Here is a 15,326-nt window from a genome sequence, read left to right on the forward strand (position 1 = left end):
AATAGCTCTGGTCATCTGCATTTGCTTGATTTTGGGGCGAGAGTGGAGCGATTTAAGCTAGCTTCATGATCCTTGGTGATTGTCACGAACCTAGAAATCTATACTGCAGTAGCTATCCCGCTATTTCCTCCTCAGAATTATGGAAACTGGGATAAATATTACGATCATCAAACATCGTCGTAAGGTTCCGGCGCTTTTGCTGGGTACTTTGATGTAACTCGATGCAATTTTTATGGAATGAGCGCAGCTCTTCGTTGTTGGTCTCTTGGACAATGCTACCAAGTCTTCCCAAAGCGGTATCGACGAGTTGGCTGTCCACAGTTGCAAAGCCATGGAGGGAATTTTGCATTGTATTAGCTGTTAACGACACCATGGCTGTCATGTATGAGCACCCTGTGGTCCTGCATCATGTTCGTGAGCACAAGGTCATTACAACTCCGCGAGGAATACTTAGGCAAAACGCACGCGGAAAGACATAGGAAAACATCGCTACATGTGTACACACTTACCAAAAATTCCAACGATCCATAGGCCCCAGTGGTTCAGTAAACACTAGTAAATGACGACTCTCAGCCACCAATGTCTCCCACTGGGGTGGCATCCAAAGGGCAACGCCTTCTTTGTCGTATTTTTGAAGGCTGTTCATCCATTGAGGGTTCCAAGCATGTGCTTGGCTGATCAAACTCGTACACATCAAACTAGTGGCGTCCAAAACACCAAGGAAAGCCAGGACAGTGGGTGACATCCTCTGCACCGATTCCAGACCTCGAAATTCGGCTGGAATGCAGGACTTCCACTGTCGAAGCGCACTGTACACACTGTTTAGGGCGTCCGATCGTTCCTCGGGAGTTCGCTTCTGGGAGGCCGTGGAGTATAGGTAATCGTAGACTCCGCCCTCAATGACTGCCAGGTGGATTCGAGTAACAAAGTAATCCATCTTCAGTGATCCATCAACGGAAGTGATCTGACCAAGATCAAAGCTGTTAGCTTCGTCACTTACACCTCCTTCGGATTGGTTGTTCTCTTGTGGGAGAGCAGAGGGCAGATCGAGGTCGATGTCATCGTCACGCTGGATAGAGGGCTGTTTGGAGCGTAAACTAAGGTTTTTGTCTAGGACGTACGCCAACCAAAAGACATTTGCGCGTTGTCGGGCAACACTGAGGGTTGAGTGTAATGCAGAGAAACGGCTGTGAAGACCGATCTTATGCGCAAGACGTAGTGTTGTGGCAATCAAGATCAGTGCAGGCTGGAGATCTTTCGCTGCTTGCAAAAGCATCACCATACCCACTAGAACCTGAATGTTGAGCAGGCGGGGGTCACCAAGCACGACGTCTGACAACGCTGATTGAGCTCTGGCCAAATACTCAACTGCGCGATGGACGTTGCTGCTACCCATGAGACGCTGTTGGTAGGCGAGAGCTAGCACAACGTTAATTGCGGCCCATGCAACCGGATCTCGAGACCGTGGGTCGAGGTTGTAAGTAGTGTACAGAAGACGGAGGAGAGTTTCGGGGTGAAACAGCGGAAGGACTGTATTGAAATTTTCCAGAAACAGGTTGACGACATGTATAGCCTGCTCTAGAGGAGGGAGATCAAGTGCTTGCGAAGAGCAGTCGTAGTTGACACCTTTACCCTCGCTAGTCACGGTCAGTACTGGCACGATTACGGTTGGCGTCGGTTCCGGCTGCCCACGCTGATTTTCGTGAACTTCGCCGTAGCCCCTTGACTCCTTGGTCAACTGCTGAAGCTCAAGTTCGAGACGTCGCACGCGCGTGCGCAAGGCACTAGTATCGTCATCGCTCTGGATGTCGACTTTTCTGCACTTTGGACGAGGCTGCCGGCTCGGAGCCCCATAGGTACAACCTCTTTTGTGTACGATGCATTGCGAGCAACGAGGCTTTTGTGCGTCGCACTTGATCTTGCGTGTGTAGCAAAAGTCACAGGACTTGACTTGCTGGTCAGTACCATTTGCATAGTAAACCGTAGTAAATCAATGTTTTGGAGCTGGGATGGTACCTTTCTAGACATTTTCATTTTCGGATCTTCCATTGTGCCAGTAGGTTTGACTGAAGCCGATGATGAAGACACTGAGCTTACAGCATATCAAAAGATCAGCCGAGACCCTTAGGCCTTGCGGAACCTCCGCGGAAGCTGAGTCCTGTATCTCTAGCGTGGTTGCTGACAAACCCACAACGTGGAGAGTGAGAGAGCATTGGTCGGTACGAAGTGAAAGCTCTGGCTGACCTACAGCGTTTACTAAGCTCGCCTGCTAAAGCTTGCCTCAGGCTTGTTCGTTCTTGATCTCCAATAGTGCTCTTCTTTGGCTTATTAGGGCCAGGATCTTGCTGCAGTTCCAAATCCACGCGGGGATTCTTGAATGATGCCTAGATGCACCTTGCGGGAGCCTGTTCAGCCAATCAGTGGGCTGGTTCCCATGTAATTTTCGGGCCCGAGATGCCCTAAGCTTCGGGCCCGAACTCCCTCCAGCCTCTTATACTCAAGGAAAAGTCCGCGCCTGATGCTTCTGTATTTCAGCCGGAACCACAATCTTTGGGTCCATAGGATTAGGCAGAGGCCATTTTATGCGAGTTGATGAAGGCGCTCTTTTCTTTGCTTTCCTCCTGGCTCTCCTGCTCTGTATCGATTCCTGCCTTTCTGGTCTGTGACACTATCATAGCATCTTTATCCGTGCCAGTCTACCGTAATACATCAGATTATAGGGGAGACTGCAATAAACAGTTTCATTTGGCATTATCTCGGACAGCTCCTAGAAAAGTACACGAACAACCAGCCATGGCGTGCCTTCGTGTCCTCATCGTAGGCGCTGGCATCTCTGGAAACGCACTCGCTTACTGGCTCGCCAAACAAAAGCACACTGTAACAGTCATCGAACGGCACCACTGCCTGCGCGTCAATGGCTTACAGTTAGATCTTCGCGGGCTCGGGATTGAAGTAATGAAGCTGATGGGCCTAGAGGAAGCCGTGCGTGCGAAATGCGTCCCTGAAGAAGGGATGGGTTTGGTAGACCCGACAGGGCGGAAGAGAGCATTCTTCCCAGCGAATCGATCAGGCGCGGGTGCTCAATCCATCACAAGCGAGTTTGAGATCATGAGAGGCGATCTGTGTCAGCTGTTGACCGTTGCAGCGGTGTCGAAGGGGGTAAAGTATCGGTTTTCCACTGGAGTTGAAGCTTACATGGAGAAAGGAAGCACCGTAGAAGTTAGACTTACGGATGGGTCGACGCAGGAAGTGGATCTTCTCGTGGGATGCGATGGTAATGCATCGAAAGTCAGACGATTAATGTCCGGAGGTGGGAGTCTCCGAGGTGGTGAGCAAGACCCGGCGCTTGTTATGCTTCCGGAAAAGATCGCATACTACACGATGGATGAGCCAATGCAGAAGAATGAGAAGTATGAGGCCTGGGGATGTGTCTTTCCTGGGCCTGGGAAACGGGTCATGGCGACCAGGCGCCACAATTCGGATCGGATCCAAATGTATCTCTTTGTCAAGGACCCTTCAAATGGGCCGCTCAGCAATGTGAAGAGGGGAGACACCCAGGAGGAGAAAGCAGCCTTCATCAAGTTGTTTCGAGGCTGTGGCTGGCGTGCTGCTGACGCAGTAAGAGCCCTCGAAACCGCGGCAGAGGATTTCTATTGCCAGCACACCGGCGTCGTCAAATTGGACAGCTGGTCTCGCGGACATGTTACCCTTGTAGGGGATGCTGGGTATGGATGTCCTCCAGATGGATTCGGCACGTCCATGGCACTAGTCGGTGCATATGTTCTCGCTGGAGAAATCAACCGTGCCCAAGATACAAAGGCCGGAGGCAGAGACATGCTCGCTGTTGCCCTGAAGGCATACGAGGAAACCTTCGGGCCTTGCATGAAGCCAATCGTCAAAACATACTCCGCACAAGCTTCGATCTTCGACAGAATCCCTTGGACGCCCTTCACTCTTGGCTTGGTTACCAATGCCCTGAGCATTGCATCGTACCTACGCCTAGATAAGCTTGCTTTGAAACTAATGCCGAACGAGAGAGGTGGCTGGAAATTGCCTCGGTACGAGGGCTTGATAAACCCCTGAGCTTTTAGTGGGATACGATCCAACAGTTCCCATCTGGGTGATCCGGGGTGGACTCATTCCTTCTCCAGGGGCTTGGGACTCCATTTCATCCACCAAACACGACCTTCTCCGTTGAGGGAATACTATGACTCAGACTCAGACGAGTAGAAATTCAAAGGTTGTGTCTGGAGAAAAGGTCTCTCAACTGCCAGACATCATGTACACCGTACACAAATATTCAGCGTCAATATCGAGGATCAACAGTACTATCCAAACTGATAAGTTTCATTCCAATCCGTCACCTGAGCACATGGCCCGGAAGTCGTTCTGCTCTATTTCGTCGGAGCTTTACGACTGTACTCAATCCGGCTGCAAGGACACTTTTTGATGTGGCTCGTAGAGAGATCAGGTGCTCAAAGTCTTGATATGGGCAGGTATCGAAGCTGTCGTTACCAAATCGTTCACTTTCATCTATGAGCGACGCCATGTTAGCAATGGTCTCGTGGGTATCAATTGCAGAAGGACTGCCTTTTCCATGTGGCCAAGAGAAGAAGATATATTTATTGGCGTAGAGAGCAAGCAAGTCGATTGTCATGGCAAAAGCTTCTCCTTTGGCCTCGAACTGATTCAGGGGCAGCTGTTGAGAAGAGGGTCTGGTCCAAACGTATCACAGGATATTTGCATTCCATGCTTAAATGGTGGACAACACGAGGATGCAGAGGATATATGGATACCATGAGTCTACGATCAGGGTGCTAGTTCTTTACATTGGTAAAACTAGATTAAGTATTCACACTCTCGGTGACTTTGGAGCAGTTGGCTAAGATCTCACCTGACGATTATTCCACCCTGTTTGGCTGGACGACAGATTTCGCTGAATTGCGACGAAGGGAGCAAAATGTTCCTTTCCAGTAGTCATCTGCAGTACAGTACACCATCAGATAGGCATGAAAATAATCAGAGTTGCTGATACCAGAGCTCTCATACTTCCTCGGAGCGCACTGTGAGAAGACCCGGGCCAATACTGCTTTGTGGGTGTCATGAGACTCTAGATCGTTGCCTGAGATGGGTAGTATATCAAGTGACTCAGTGAGCACAACCACACGATAAGGAAGCATACCACCTGGCATAGCTGGAAGTACACTTCCGAACAGACGGGAGGCTTACAAGAAGCCTTCCCCTCCCGATTTAGGCAGAGACGACTTCTTTGCTCATCAAGCGATTAGTTGTTGTTACAGAGAAATGTTCAATAGAGTATATTGCATCAACTATTCCATTGTAAGGCTATTCTCAGTGAAGGAAGGTCCTGACAGTGGGCGACCTCACAACCCAGTTCGCCCAGAGTGTGATAGAAGAGCTTGAAACTTCCGCGGAACTTTTTAATTTCCTGGATGCTTTCTTTGATATGTCATGCTCTTCCTACTTGGTACCTGTATTCCCATCCTCTCACAGGCGCCCCAGTCCATTCTCTGGATTTTCCGTCCGGGGGCAAGTACGTCTTCCGTACCCTATAGCTACTGCGCCCGACCCCAATGCATATCGCAGTGGACTCATGTTCAGTTAACGTAGCCGTAGCAGCCGGTCTCGGGGCTGGACCGGACAAGAATCGGTGATCACTCGATTTAAAGGCAGTTTCGCAGATACACCTAATTCGACAGACTGGTCATCAAGATTAACAGCACGCTGGAGAAAATATTCTGACACGACTTTGTATAGCAATGTGCCCACCTGCCCTGGGCCGGTGATCCACAACTCATTGGAGTCAGAAAATTGTCTATCGATACCCTTAGCAGACCGGCCAAAAACACCGAGATGGATATCGCCACCGTCGTACTCGTATCTAAAACAGCCAGACCAGACCCTATGCCAGAACAGAGAATGAAGGAAGGGATTGGCTAGCTGAGACCTCTGATTTATTTCGTGGTACTGGACTGATTCAAGTGCGCACGCTTCAAAAAGATGAGTATGCCTCCTGACCAGGATGACTGGTCGCTTGGACTTGCGGGTATCGCCACGTATATGACCTTGCCCTTTGAATGGTCGATAAGGTCGTATTTGCTGCAGCTGCCGTGGTATTATCGATCACCTAGGATCCTGGGCTTGAATCAAAATCACTAATGACACAATACTGACCGAATGAATGTAGGCTGAGGCGACGTGACCGTCTCCCACATGTTATTTTTGTGGCTTGTGCATGAAAACGTTGAAATAGCCACCTCATCATGGTGGGTCCAACGCCTACTAGAAACGGTGGTTCAGAGTTTGAGTTTGAGTTTGAGTTTGCTGGTGACCGAAGCCTGGTGATAGCGCTAACATTGTCCTCCTTCTCGGTTGCCCGGGCTACTGACAGTAGTGAATAATCAGGGAATGGCATCGTTTTGAGATCTGAGGACGCAGGAACCTGGAATCCAGCCAAGAAGATACACTTTTGGTAGTTAGGACGTTGCCCAGCAAGCGAATCTTCGGTCTTGTAGCCCGAACTCTGTTTGCCTAAGCGAGCTGTCAGATCGATTACGTGCATCAGTGTACACGCGTCCTCCGTCCTCCAGCCTCCAACACCTGTTTTTGGTCCCACGTGCCCTTAGTTGATCATTGCTTCCACGCGTCATAGTCATCGTCAACGTCTTTTTGATATCTCAGCTTCCTTTCACATGTACATGGTACGGTATCCTGGTAACCGCCATTTTGCCTATCTGCCATCAACAAGCACCCAAGCTGCCCTTTCCATATCTGGGGGGTTACTTAGCTAGATGAGAGAAAGTTTTTCTGACGTGTCTCAGCAGCGTAAATTCAACGCAGGGGAGCCCTTCGGAAGCGAAAACCTTAGCAAATATACCTGATCGTGCATTGATCTAACGCTTCCGCTTCATGTATCACTACCAATTTATATTAGCTTCATGTGGCTTCTTGTCTATTCGATCACGGCAAGGCAACGATGCTTGGTTCCCCCCGGCTTCTGCACCACTTTATCTGCGACCGCGTGTAAGACATTGCCCCGACTGTGATTTTCTCCCGTGCGAACTGTTTTCCATTGGCGCGACAAGCCAGGCTTGAGTGCTACGAAAACCTGGCCGCAAATAGCACAGTATCACAACTAGGTGTTGGAAAGAGAATAAATTGTAGTATGAAGGACTATGAAAGAGGGTTGAAGCCTAGGACCGAAGCCTAGGACGCGGCATTAGCTAGTTAGGTGCGCCGCGTCGAGGGCCTCAGTCAAGGGCCGGCTTGGCATTCGGGCCACAACTCTGACACGCAGTCTCTTTATAGTTGTCATCTTAACCTGACTATTCTTGATGAGTGCGATAGCCTGGGCGGACCCTGGTCCGCAGGACGTATCTACCCCGGTTTGGTAATCGAGACTCCGAAATGACTTTCATAAATCTATTCTATTAACAACTCCATCATTTATGTGAGTATACCACGTCCTCAATGTGCTAGGTTACATTCCTGAGAGTTTCCAACGTATCCATGAGACTGTGATAAGCATTCAAGAGAAAGAAACATCGGCCTCCAAGCAGAAAATGAACAAAAGAGGCTCTTGGTGCTTCTATGCCCATGCGCTTCGAGGATCAACCCTCCACCAAAACATTCGGGGTGCGGCCAAGGCTGTCAAGGCGCGTCGTTCGTCAGACGTCTGCGGCTGAAAGACCGGCGCTCACTTCCGCTGGCAAGGAACTCTGAAACGACATGCTCATTGTCGCCAAGGGCCTCGATACGAGTTACAAAGCCTGAATGTCACGTACCCCTGAGCATACCTACGCCGGTCACCCTATGCACTCAAATCACATATAACCCAGAAGTGAAAGGGTGACATCAGACCCAAAGTTAAGGACGACGTTGTTGTCGGCGGGTATAGATTACATAAAGTATATCTCCATCATATTCCAATTTGCAGGCAGAAACTGCTCACACAATGGTCCGCCTTGAGCAAGTTTTGATCAACTCATTCCTAAAATGGCTCCAGGGGGACGATCCGAACCATCTTCAGGTGTACCGATCCAACCTACTGCCGATACAAGGTCGAGGGATAGGGATTGCTAAGAAGTGACAAGCAAGGCAGACGAGGTAATTTGGTGCCCTGGCGGAGAACCAAAGCCGCGACTCCTCCAACCCGATGAGTCTGCCCGGTTGGGTAAAGCTATCAAAGACCCCGCCGACTCCCAATGAAGTCCAGGATGGTTTAGACGGGCGACTGCACCGCCGAAACAAAATCACCTCTATCTGTCTGCAGCTCTAAGCAGGTCAGTCTGCGCGGAGCCCGGATATAGCCACCTTTAGATGTAACGCCAAGCGATCTGGATAGGAGTTTCGTGGTCACCCTCTATCAATTGAAAAGAAAAGCCTAGTCTGAATGACAGACTAAGTTGTCAGAAGTGTTAACACCGCTCAAAAAGCTCAGTAGCCAAAATCAACTCGGTACATGAAAAACTCCTTGTTAGGGCCAATGGAGAAATACCACGACTTGTCGCTTCCATCTGCTAGCGGCGAGTACTCGGGGTGTATCATTGATCCATAGGCGCCCTGAAATTTCCCGCCACTCGCGATCTTATAGCGGGAGCTCCATGGGCCCCATGGTGTGTCGGAGACATACATGTTAACATCCACCATCCACTGGCCACACAGCATCAAGTATTTCGCCAAGTACCGATTGTAGACGACTGAGCCCCAGGAGCCGCCACAGGAAAACTGTGTTGTACTTGGCCTGATAACCAACGCACCAGCGTCCGTGCTGTTGAGGAGTGGGAGACCTGGCGCCCAGGTATTGGTAGTGTTATACACGAGGTACTCGTATTTGGATGCGTCGAAAACATCATCTGTGGCAGGGACTCGCGTGATCCTAATATTGCTGGGGCCTCCTCCGGAATACTGGTAGATGTAGTTTCCATCCCGCAGGATGCACAAGACGCCCAAGTATAAATAATCTGCGCTCGTCAAGAAAGGTCCTACTCTGGTCGCGATGGGTCCATTCGGGCCGAGTGTGACGGATGAAACCGTATTCCCAAGCACTTTGGGAGTGTTCCCGTAAGGTCCATTGCGCCAATATGCTCGAGCGTAGATCACACCATGAGTTTCGTTGATCGGGGCAACATTGGAAGACCACATACCCCAGATAGCTCCGTTGGGTGGCTGTGGATCGCCCGACCAGGGCTTGTTGAAGTCAGCGAGCGACGACTTGTTTGCAGTGTTGACAAGCATCACATCACTCGTGCCATACCAGCCCGGAGCCGTGGCAAACCCACATGTCATAACATTTGAGCCGCATTGCATATCACCGCAGGTCCAGATAACTTTGTTTCCAACCTTCCCGGTACGGCAGTTATCGCCCCGTAAACCGAGGGAACCAAGTGGATTGGTAAAATTGAGATCCCCAATATAGGTCAGGTTCCACTTGGTACCTTTGTCTGTGTCGAATTGCCATGCATTGGGAAGTATGCCGGTTGGGGTGGGAGTGCTAGAAGAAGTTGTGGAAAATCGTGAAGACGATGTCGTAACACTGGATGAGTAATTAGTTGTTGGAGCTCTCGACAGGACGGCCATTGAAGGTGACGAGGTAGATGTGCTCTTGAACCCAGAAGGAGAACATACGCAGTGGTTTGTGTAGTCGTGGTTTGAGACAAGGCATCAATCGTCCTCAAAGTCCCATCATCCATCGAACATGTAATCGGCCGATAACAGACTTGATAACAGTTGGAAGAAGTTCCATTGGAGGCTAACACATTCGCTTGCCTGGCGAGGCGCTGGTAATGATGGTTGGCGTGCTGATCATCATGGTCTTGCTCCGTAAGAGACGAGGTTCGAACCTCTGCAATGCTGATCAACAGCAGAATTGAAGTGAGAAGAGTATACATAATTGCGGCCGGATCAAATGAATGGAAAGAAGGAAACTTGGGTCAAAGGAACGGATAAAAGGAAAAGTTCTTTGTTGTTAAACAACAGCAGAAAACAGAAGGTGTGTCGACGATGATAAATAATGCTGAGCAGCATTCGGCTGTCGCCTTCTTAAGAACGTTTGCGGCCCACGAGATGAACATGTGGCCCGGGTCCGTATGGCCCTGGTGACCCGTCGTTGACAGGTGTGCGCGTTTCAGCATAGATCGCGAGCCAGGGTGGGCCTGGCCAATCCTTAAGCGGAATGTCCCCAGTCGGCCCGCAATTTCCGGTACGACACCCTGTGGCGTCAACTTTCGTAGCAAAACCTTTTGCGCCCCAGTCAGTCCAAAGCACAATTGACAGCACTGGACAGGAGACTGGACAGATTGATAGCACTGCACAACGCCACGGAAAGGAGGTTCACGCGACCTCTACTATTACTGATACTACACGAGGAGACGTGTTTGATAAGACCTGGCATGGCCAATGCCGTAAATATGAGTGCTATTTAACTTTGCTGCAGGGAGAGAGATGCGAATTGTGCCAGTGGCTTGATGACCTTGCTGATTCGCTCGCTAACTATATTATAGTTTGTTAACTTTTTTGAAGTCGGATTTGGGGGGTTTGTTATCCGCCAGAAACTTTGCCGCCCGTAAATATTTTCAGTGCTTCTGGGGCACGCACCCCTTGCTGATGGCTCTCATGACACTTCAACGATTAGTTTTCTGAAGCGCTCTTTTTACGCAGTATGGAATGCGAATGGAACTATCTGACTGGTACATTGCTATATACTCTCCCATTGCTCTGTTATCTTCAACCTCTAGTGGTCTCAAGCACACCTTGACTGATCCTGAGCGCATGAACCGTCCCTGTTAGTTTAGGGGTGTCCTTATGTGCCCTGAAAGTCAATACACGTGTGAAGGAAATTCGTCATTTGTTTACTGTCTTTTCGGTGGTTTAGAGCTTCTGGGCGTTTTCTGTCACCCCCCTGACCGCCCTTATCGCTCTCGGTCAGGTCGATCATGGTTGCGGCTCTTGGCGTCTTTCTCGAGAGCTAAGACAAACTTCTGTCAACTGACATGGCAGCCGCGTTTGCTCAGATAACGAAGCTCCTTTGCCTAGAGACGTGCGACTTTTCAGCATGATAATTGCGAGGCGCGTCTACACAGCCTACCCGTAATAACAACTTTTTCATTCTGACGGTAGAACAGGCTGATGTTATCTGAATGAAGCGTCTACGAGGATTCTCTGAGCCGCTTCTCATAGAGTTCCCACGCCAAGTCCGCCTTTAGGGGTGGCCCAACAATGTCGAATGGTCCTTCTCTTTCATGCTCGTAGGTGCGAGCGGTCATCTTCAGGAGTCCAAGTAGCTCGATGCCATTGAGCTTGGGCGCTGTCTTGTGACTGTGATTCCCCCGTCTGGTAGGTGATCCTAGCGTCATCTTGGATGAAACCCGTCGCCTCGGTAGTGGGTAAATATGACGCCTTGGATGAGTGTAGAATCCAGGTTGAGTGGGAAGGCGGCTGAATGGGGTCCGAGTCCCTCCAACTCTACACGGCAACATTGTTTTGGCAGAGTTCGCATCAAGGCTGGCGTATGTCGCAGTTAATCTTTTTGCTACAGCATCTATCGCGTACGAGAGTGACCGTCTACCGTGTAGTCCTTGGAAGAGATATGGTGGGCGTCCACGGAAAACATGGTGATAAGGGGAAGAGCCAGGAGGATAGACAGGCCGCAGTAGAGGAGGCCTGCCTTTCAGCGGGGTAGATCCTCTGGTATGGATTCAAGATTCCGGGATACAACTCTAAGTACTGATATTCTAGCCTATCGCGGTGTTCCCGGGCTGCACACTTCCGAGAGTTCTCAGCCATATTCGGACCGTTTTTTATTGGTCGCAGCGACACCAGGCAGGAGGACTGTACAACCAAGTGACATCGCGGCTTCAGGATGGTTCCGCTCATCAAACAGAGAACTTGCGGGAAATTAGTCCTCCGAATACTAATTCCCGAGTTCAGATAGCACGGTAAACGCACTCTTCGATGCTGCGTACTGTCCTGGTGCAGCCGTGGCCACGCATTCGGACCGCAGAATGTTGGGGCTCATCTCTGGTAGCCGCGGCGGAACAATTATCGGCAGCATGGAAACAAGCAGCCAAAGACTCTCCAAGATGTGCAGTTCGGATTAAGAGGTCATGCAAAGCGGAATGGTCGTCACGCTTCGTAATATCGTAGACTGGAATTGAGGAGCCCGTAGATGATGAGTATAATGACCTAAAAAAATCACCAGAACTTGGGGTGGGAATGTACACAGGACAGAGCATGGATACCGACAAAATATGCCGTATAGATACATGCTTTTAGTGGCACTCCTGAAATGTATTGAGATTTGAGAGCGTATAGGAAAGGGTGAAAGAATCTCTCCCCTGGATCTGCCTGGGCTAGGGGACGCGATAACTATATAGACACTGGATAAAAGAGTGGCTGGCAGGTGGTTGGGAAGCGCAATTTATGACCTGGTCCGACAAAATGATAGCCAGTTCTGCTGGCCTCCTGAAAGTTTCCCGCAAATCAGAGATTCTGTAAGCTACCGCGGCTCTCGCATGGCTATGGATAACGCTGTTGGCCCCTAGATACTTGTATATCTCGCTATGAAGGTACCACTTGATGTAGCCATGCGGAGCATTACTGTCGATGAGACTTGTATCATGAACCTTGTACTTGACTAGGTCTCGCGGGAAAGAGATGCTTGCCGGGGCTACGTTTCGGGGCACTATGAAGACGTTCAGTTCGGCTGGATGCCGGAGCACAAGAATTGAGAGGAGCTGAGAGGATGATTTTCAAGCATGATGGGCTCCGAATTTTTCTAAGGGTGAAGTATCGTGAGCTCTCTCTCTCGTCGTGGTCAGCAGAGAACGAACCTGCCTTGGCCGGGTGGGCTGGGACCTAGTGAAACTGCTCTTGAAATCGGAGGATTCTTTATGCATTGATATATACGAAGTCTGAAAAGTCGTCACCTCTCTGAGTTAGGAGCTACAGGTAGGTGATGGTGAGCTGCGCTTGCTAAATCCCGGTAAAGGGGCATCAGAGACTCCGATGTCTAAAATACAAAACAAATTCAGAACAGGCGACTTTCAAGAAACCACACAATTTCCAGTAGATACAGGCTGAACCGGTTCAAGAGGTGATTGGCTGGTTCTAAATTCGCAAGAGGCCACTGCTCCCTCTTGAAGCTGTTTCGTATGCGGTTCAGGGTGCCGTTCCCCATGCTCATTTATTGCATTCCTGTCGTGAACAACCATCTCGTGGTACACATCCAGTGCCCTACAAATTGTTTGGAGCCTGGTGCCAGCACCGTTGTCAAGAATGTTTTTAATTGCGCGGGAAAGTGCTCGGATATCGTTTGCAACCCATAAATCATACTGTGAAAGTCGTTTGACACGAAAACCGTGTGACTGTCCTTCAGCCGGCGCCTTCAGCCAGTGTACATATATTCGAGCTAGCTCCTGGTCCATCGTGATCGAGAAATATAGTGGTTCTTCATAATCGAATGCATCCAATAAGGAGCCACGCCGTATCAGTTCGAGAAGGCCGTTCAACGCGATGGCTCCGGCACCAGCAGCCTGATTTCTTGCAACGTAATGAGTTCCCCTTTTAGCCTGCGACTTGAATTCAACCTGTAGGAACGGAAATCGAATTCTTTGGTCTGGAATGGCATAGCTTTGGCCGAACTGGTCGTCTTGTTGACGACCAATCATTTCGATCTGGCTGTTGGTGAAAGCTGCTTTAGAGTAGCCGAAAACAAGGTCAGGCTTCGGTATAGGTAAGGGGAGTGGATCCTAAGGAATCCCTGTAGAACGGTCGAGGGGCACAGGGACGGAATTAGACCACAGTTGGTCGTAATTCCTTTCTAATCGTGGATCGGGGAGGTCCTTCATAGCTGGAATAATGTCATGGGCTAACTGATGAATAATGTCATTCTCAGGCGCATGTAGAAGCGCGAGTGCCTTGTCTTTCAACTTGTTGATGGCTGCATCATTCACCCCGAGCGAGGCCCGTGAGCCTGATATTATTTTTTGAGCCCTTCGCATTAACTCTGGAGGAGGATTTTCGTGCTCGATGAAGATATTACGATAGCTCAATGGCTCGTGATAGTTCGTGTCATTTACACTTGCAGTGGACTTTTCGGATTTTGTGGATGAGTTCATAGTGCTTTCAGAGCCATTCTCTGGGGACGCGAGAATCCGTGCAGTTTTGCGTGATATATTGGCTGGTGTAGGTTTGGGAGGCATATTGGTCAGTCCTTTCGAAAGTAGAAGTTCGTTTCCTGTCGAGGTTCTCCGAGGCCAGCAAGACTCATTCAACCAACTCTCAACAAAGTCCACCTTATCAACTATAGTCCTTGCTTCGGTGTATTGGGTTCGCCTGCGTTCCAAATGTCTCGTATCGTGGATTTTTACGTCTTCAGTACTGACACCACGCTGTCTTTTAACTGTTCGGATCAGCATTATGATCAATCGTGAAGCATGGCGGCCACTCACTACTCTTCCGTGTTTCAAGATCCGCTAGTGAGGCAGCAGAGTCTTTGCTCTTCTCGTCACGATATTGTTTCACAGTTGATCTCTTCGTTAGCTTTTTCGGTTCTTCTCCTGCGATGCGTTGTTGGTTCGCAGCCTGTTTTTCTTGCAATTGTAGGCTCCTGTGTAAAGTCTTGAGGTTTAATGCCATGTTGTAAGGGCGGTGTTGGTCAACTGCATCAGGGTCAGTGAGACACGAATTAGACAACGAAGTAGTATGCGAGAATGGAACTGACACTTTTCCTGGATTCTTCTGGTCTTTCTTTGAGGCCTAGTTGGGTCTTGGCCGACCTCTTTTTGATCGTGTTTGCCTTGAGCAGGACAGTGCTGTTTTCCTGTGATCCTTCCATCAGGCTGAATTCCAACAACGAAGGTATTTCATACGACTTGAGCAACCAGGCCTGGCTTGCTGATAGCCAAGATTGTCGTAGCCCCCTCGCGCGCCGACCGTATCTCACTTTGCAACACTCGCTACTATATCGACTAACGAAGACCGATCTGGAGAAAGGACGTTATTCATAATTCGCGCAGGAAACAGAAAGGTGGCGAAGCAGATAGGGCCCTAGTCTGGGGAATTGCGGAGCAACAGCGATCTCTAACTAACTAGTACCCGCTGAGAAGTTCAACCACGCTAGTGGGTGGTGGAGCAAACAGGCTTGCTGGCGGGATAACGGCTAAGAATGTATTGATCCAAGCAACAGCCAGGAATGTATTAATCGCTCTGTCGATGCCAAAATTGTATCCATAGAGGCCCCATCAACGCCTATTTACGTTTACGTATTTGTAGAAGGCTGCCGATTCCTCTTCAGGAGGTGTGTG

At 49.6% G+C, this 15,326-nt stretch overlaps 4 protein-coding genes across 4 annotated transcripts; 1 reads left to right on the top strand and 3 right to left on the bottom strand.

The window, feature by feature from the left end:
• Positions 1–112: 112 nt before the first annotated feature.
• Positions 113–2,049, bottom strand: PV08_02237 (uncharacterized protein; the record flags this gene model as incomplete). Its single annotated transcript, XM_016376597.1, has 3 exons — positions 113–401; positions 510–1,945; positions 2,017–2,049. The coding sequence occupies 3 exons, from the start codon at positions 2,047–2,049 to the stop codon at positions 113–115; spliced, it is 1,758 nt and encodes a 585-aa protein (XP_016241873.1).
• A 744-nt stretch (positions 2,050–2,793) lies between these two features.
• On the top strand, positions 2,794–4,083 carry PV08_02238 (uncharacterized protein; the record flags this gene model as incomplete). Its single annotated transcript, XM_016376598.1, has 1 exon — positions 2,794–4,083. The coding sequence occupies one exon, from the start codon at positions 2,794–2,796 to the stop codon at positions 4,081–4,083; it is 1,290 nt and encodes a 429-aa protein (XP_016241874.1).
• Positions 4,084–8,457: 4,374 nt separating this feature from the next.
• PV08_02239 (uncharacterized protein) lies at positions 8,458–9,600 on the bottom strand (the record flags this gene model as incomplete). The annotated part of the gene is made up of 1 exon (XM_016376599.1): positions 8,458–9,600. The coding sequence occupies one exon, from the start codon at positions 9,598–9,600 to the stop codon at positions 8,458–8,460; it is 1,143 nt and encodes a 380-aa protein (XP_016241875.1).
• Positions 9,601–13,064: 3,464 nt separating this feature from the next.
• PV08_02240 (uncharacterized protein) lies at positions 13,065–14,658 on the bottom strand (the record flags this gene model as incomplete). The annotated part of the gene is made up of 3 exons (XM_016376600.1): positions 13,065–13,769; positions 13,803–14,422; positions 14,472–14,658. 3 exons carry the CDS (start codon positions 14,656–14,658, stop codon positions 13,065–13,067), a joined length of 1,512 nt encoding a protein of 503 aa, XP_016241876.1.
• Positions 14,659–15,326: the final 668 nt, after the last annotated feature.

Source organism: Exophiala spinifera (assembly GCF_000836115.1).
Source record: "Exophiala spinifera strain CBS 89968 unplaced genomic scaffold supercont1.1, whole genome shotgun sequence".
NCBI classification, from domain to species: domain Eukaryota; kingdom Fungi; phylum Ascomycota; class Eurotiomycetes; order Chaetothyriales; family Herpotrichiellaceae; genus Exophiala; species Exophiala spinifera.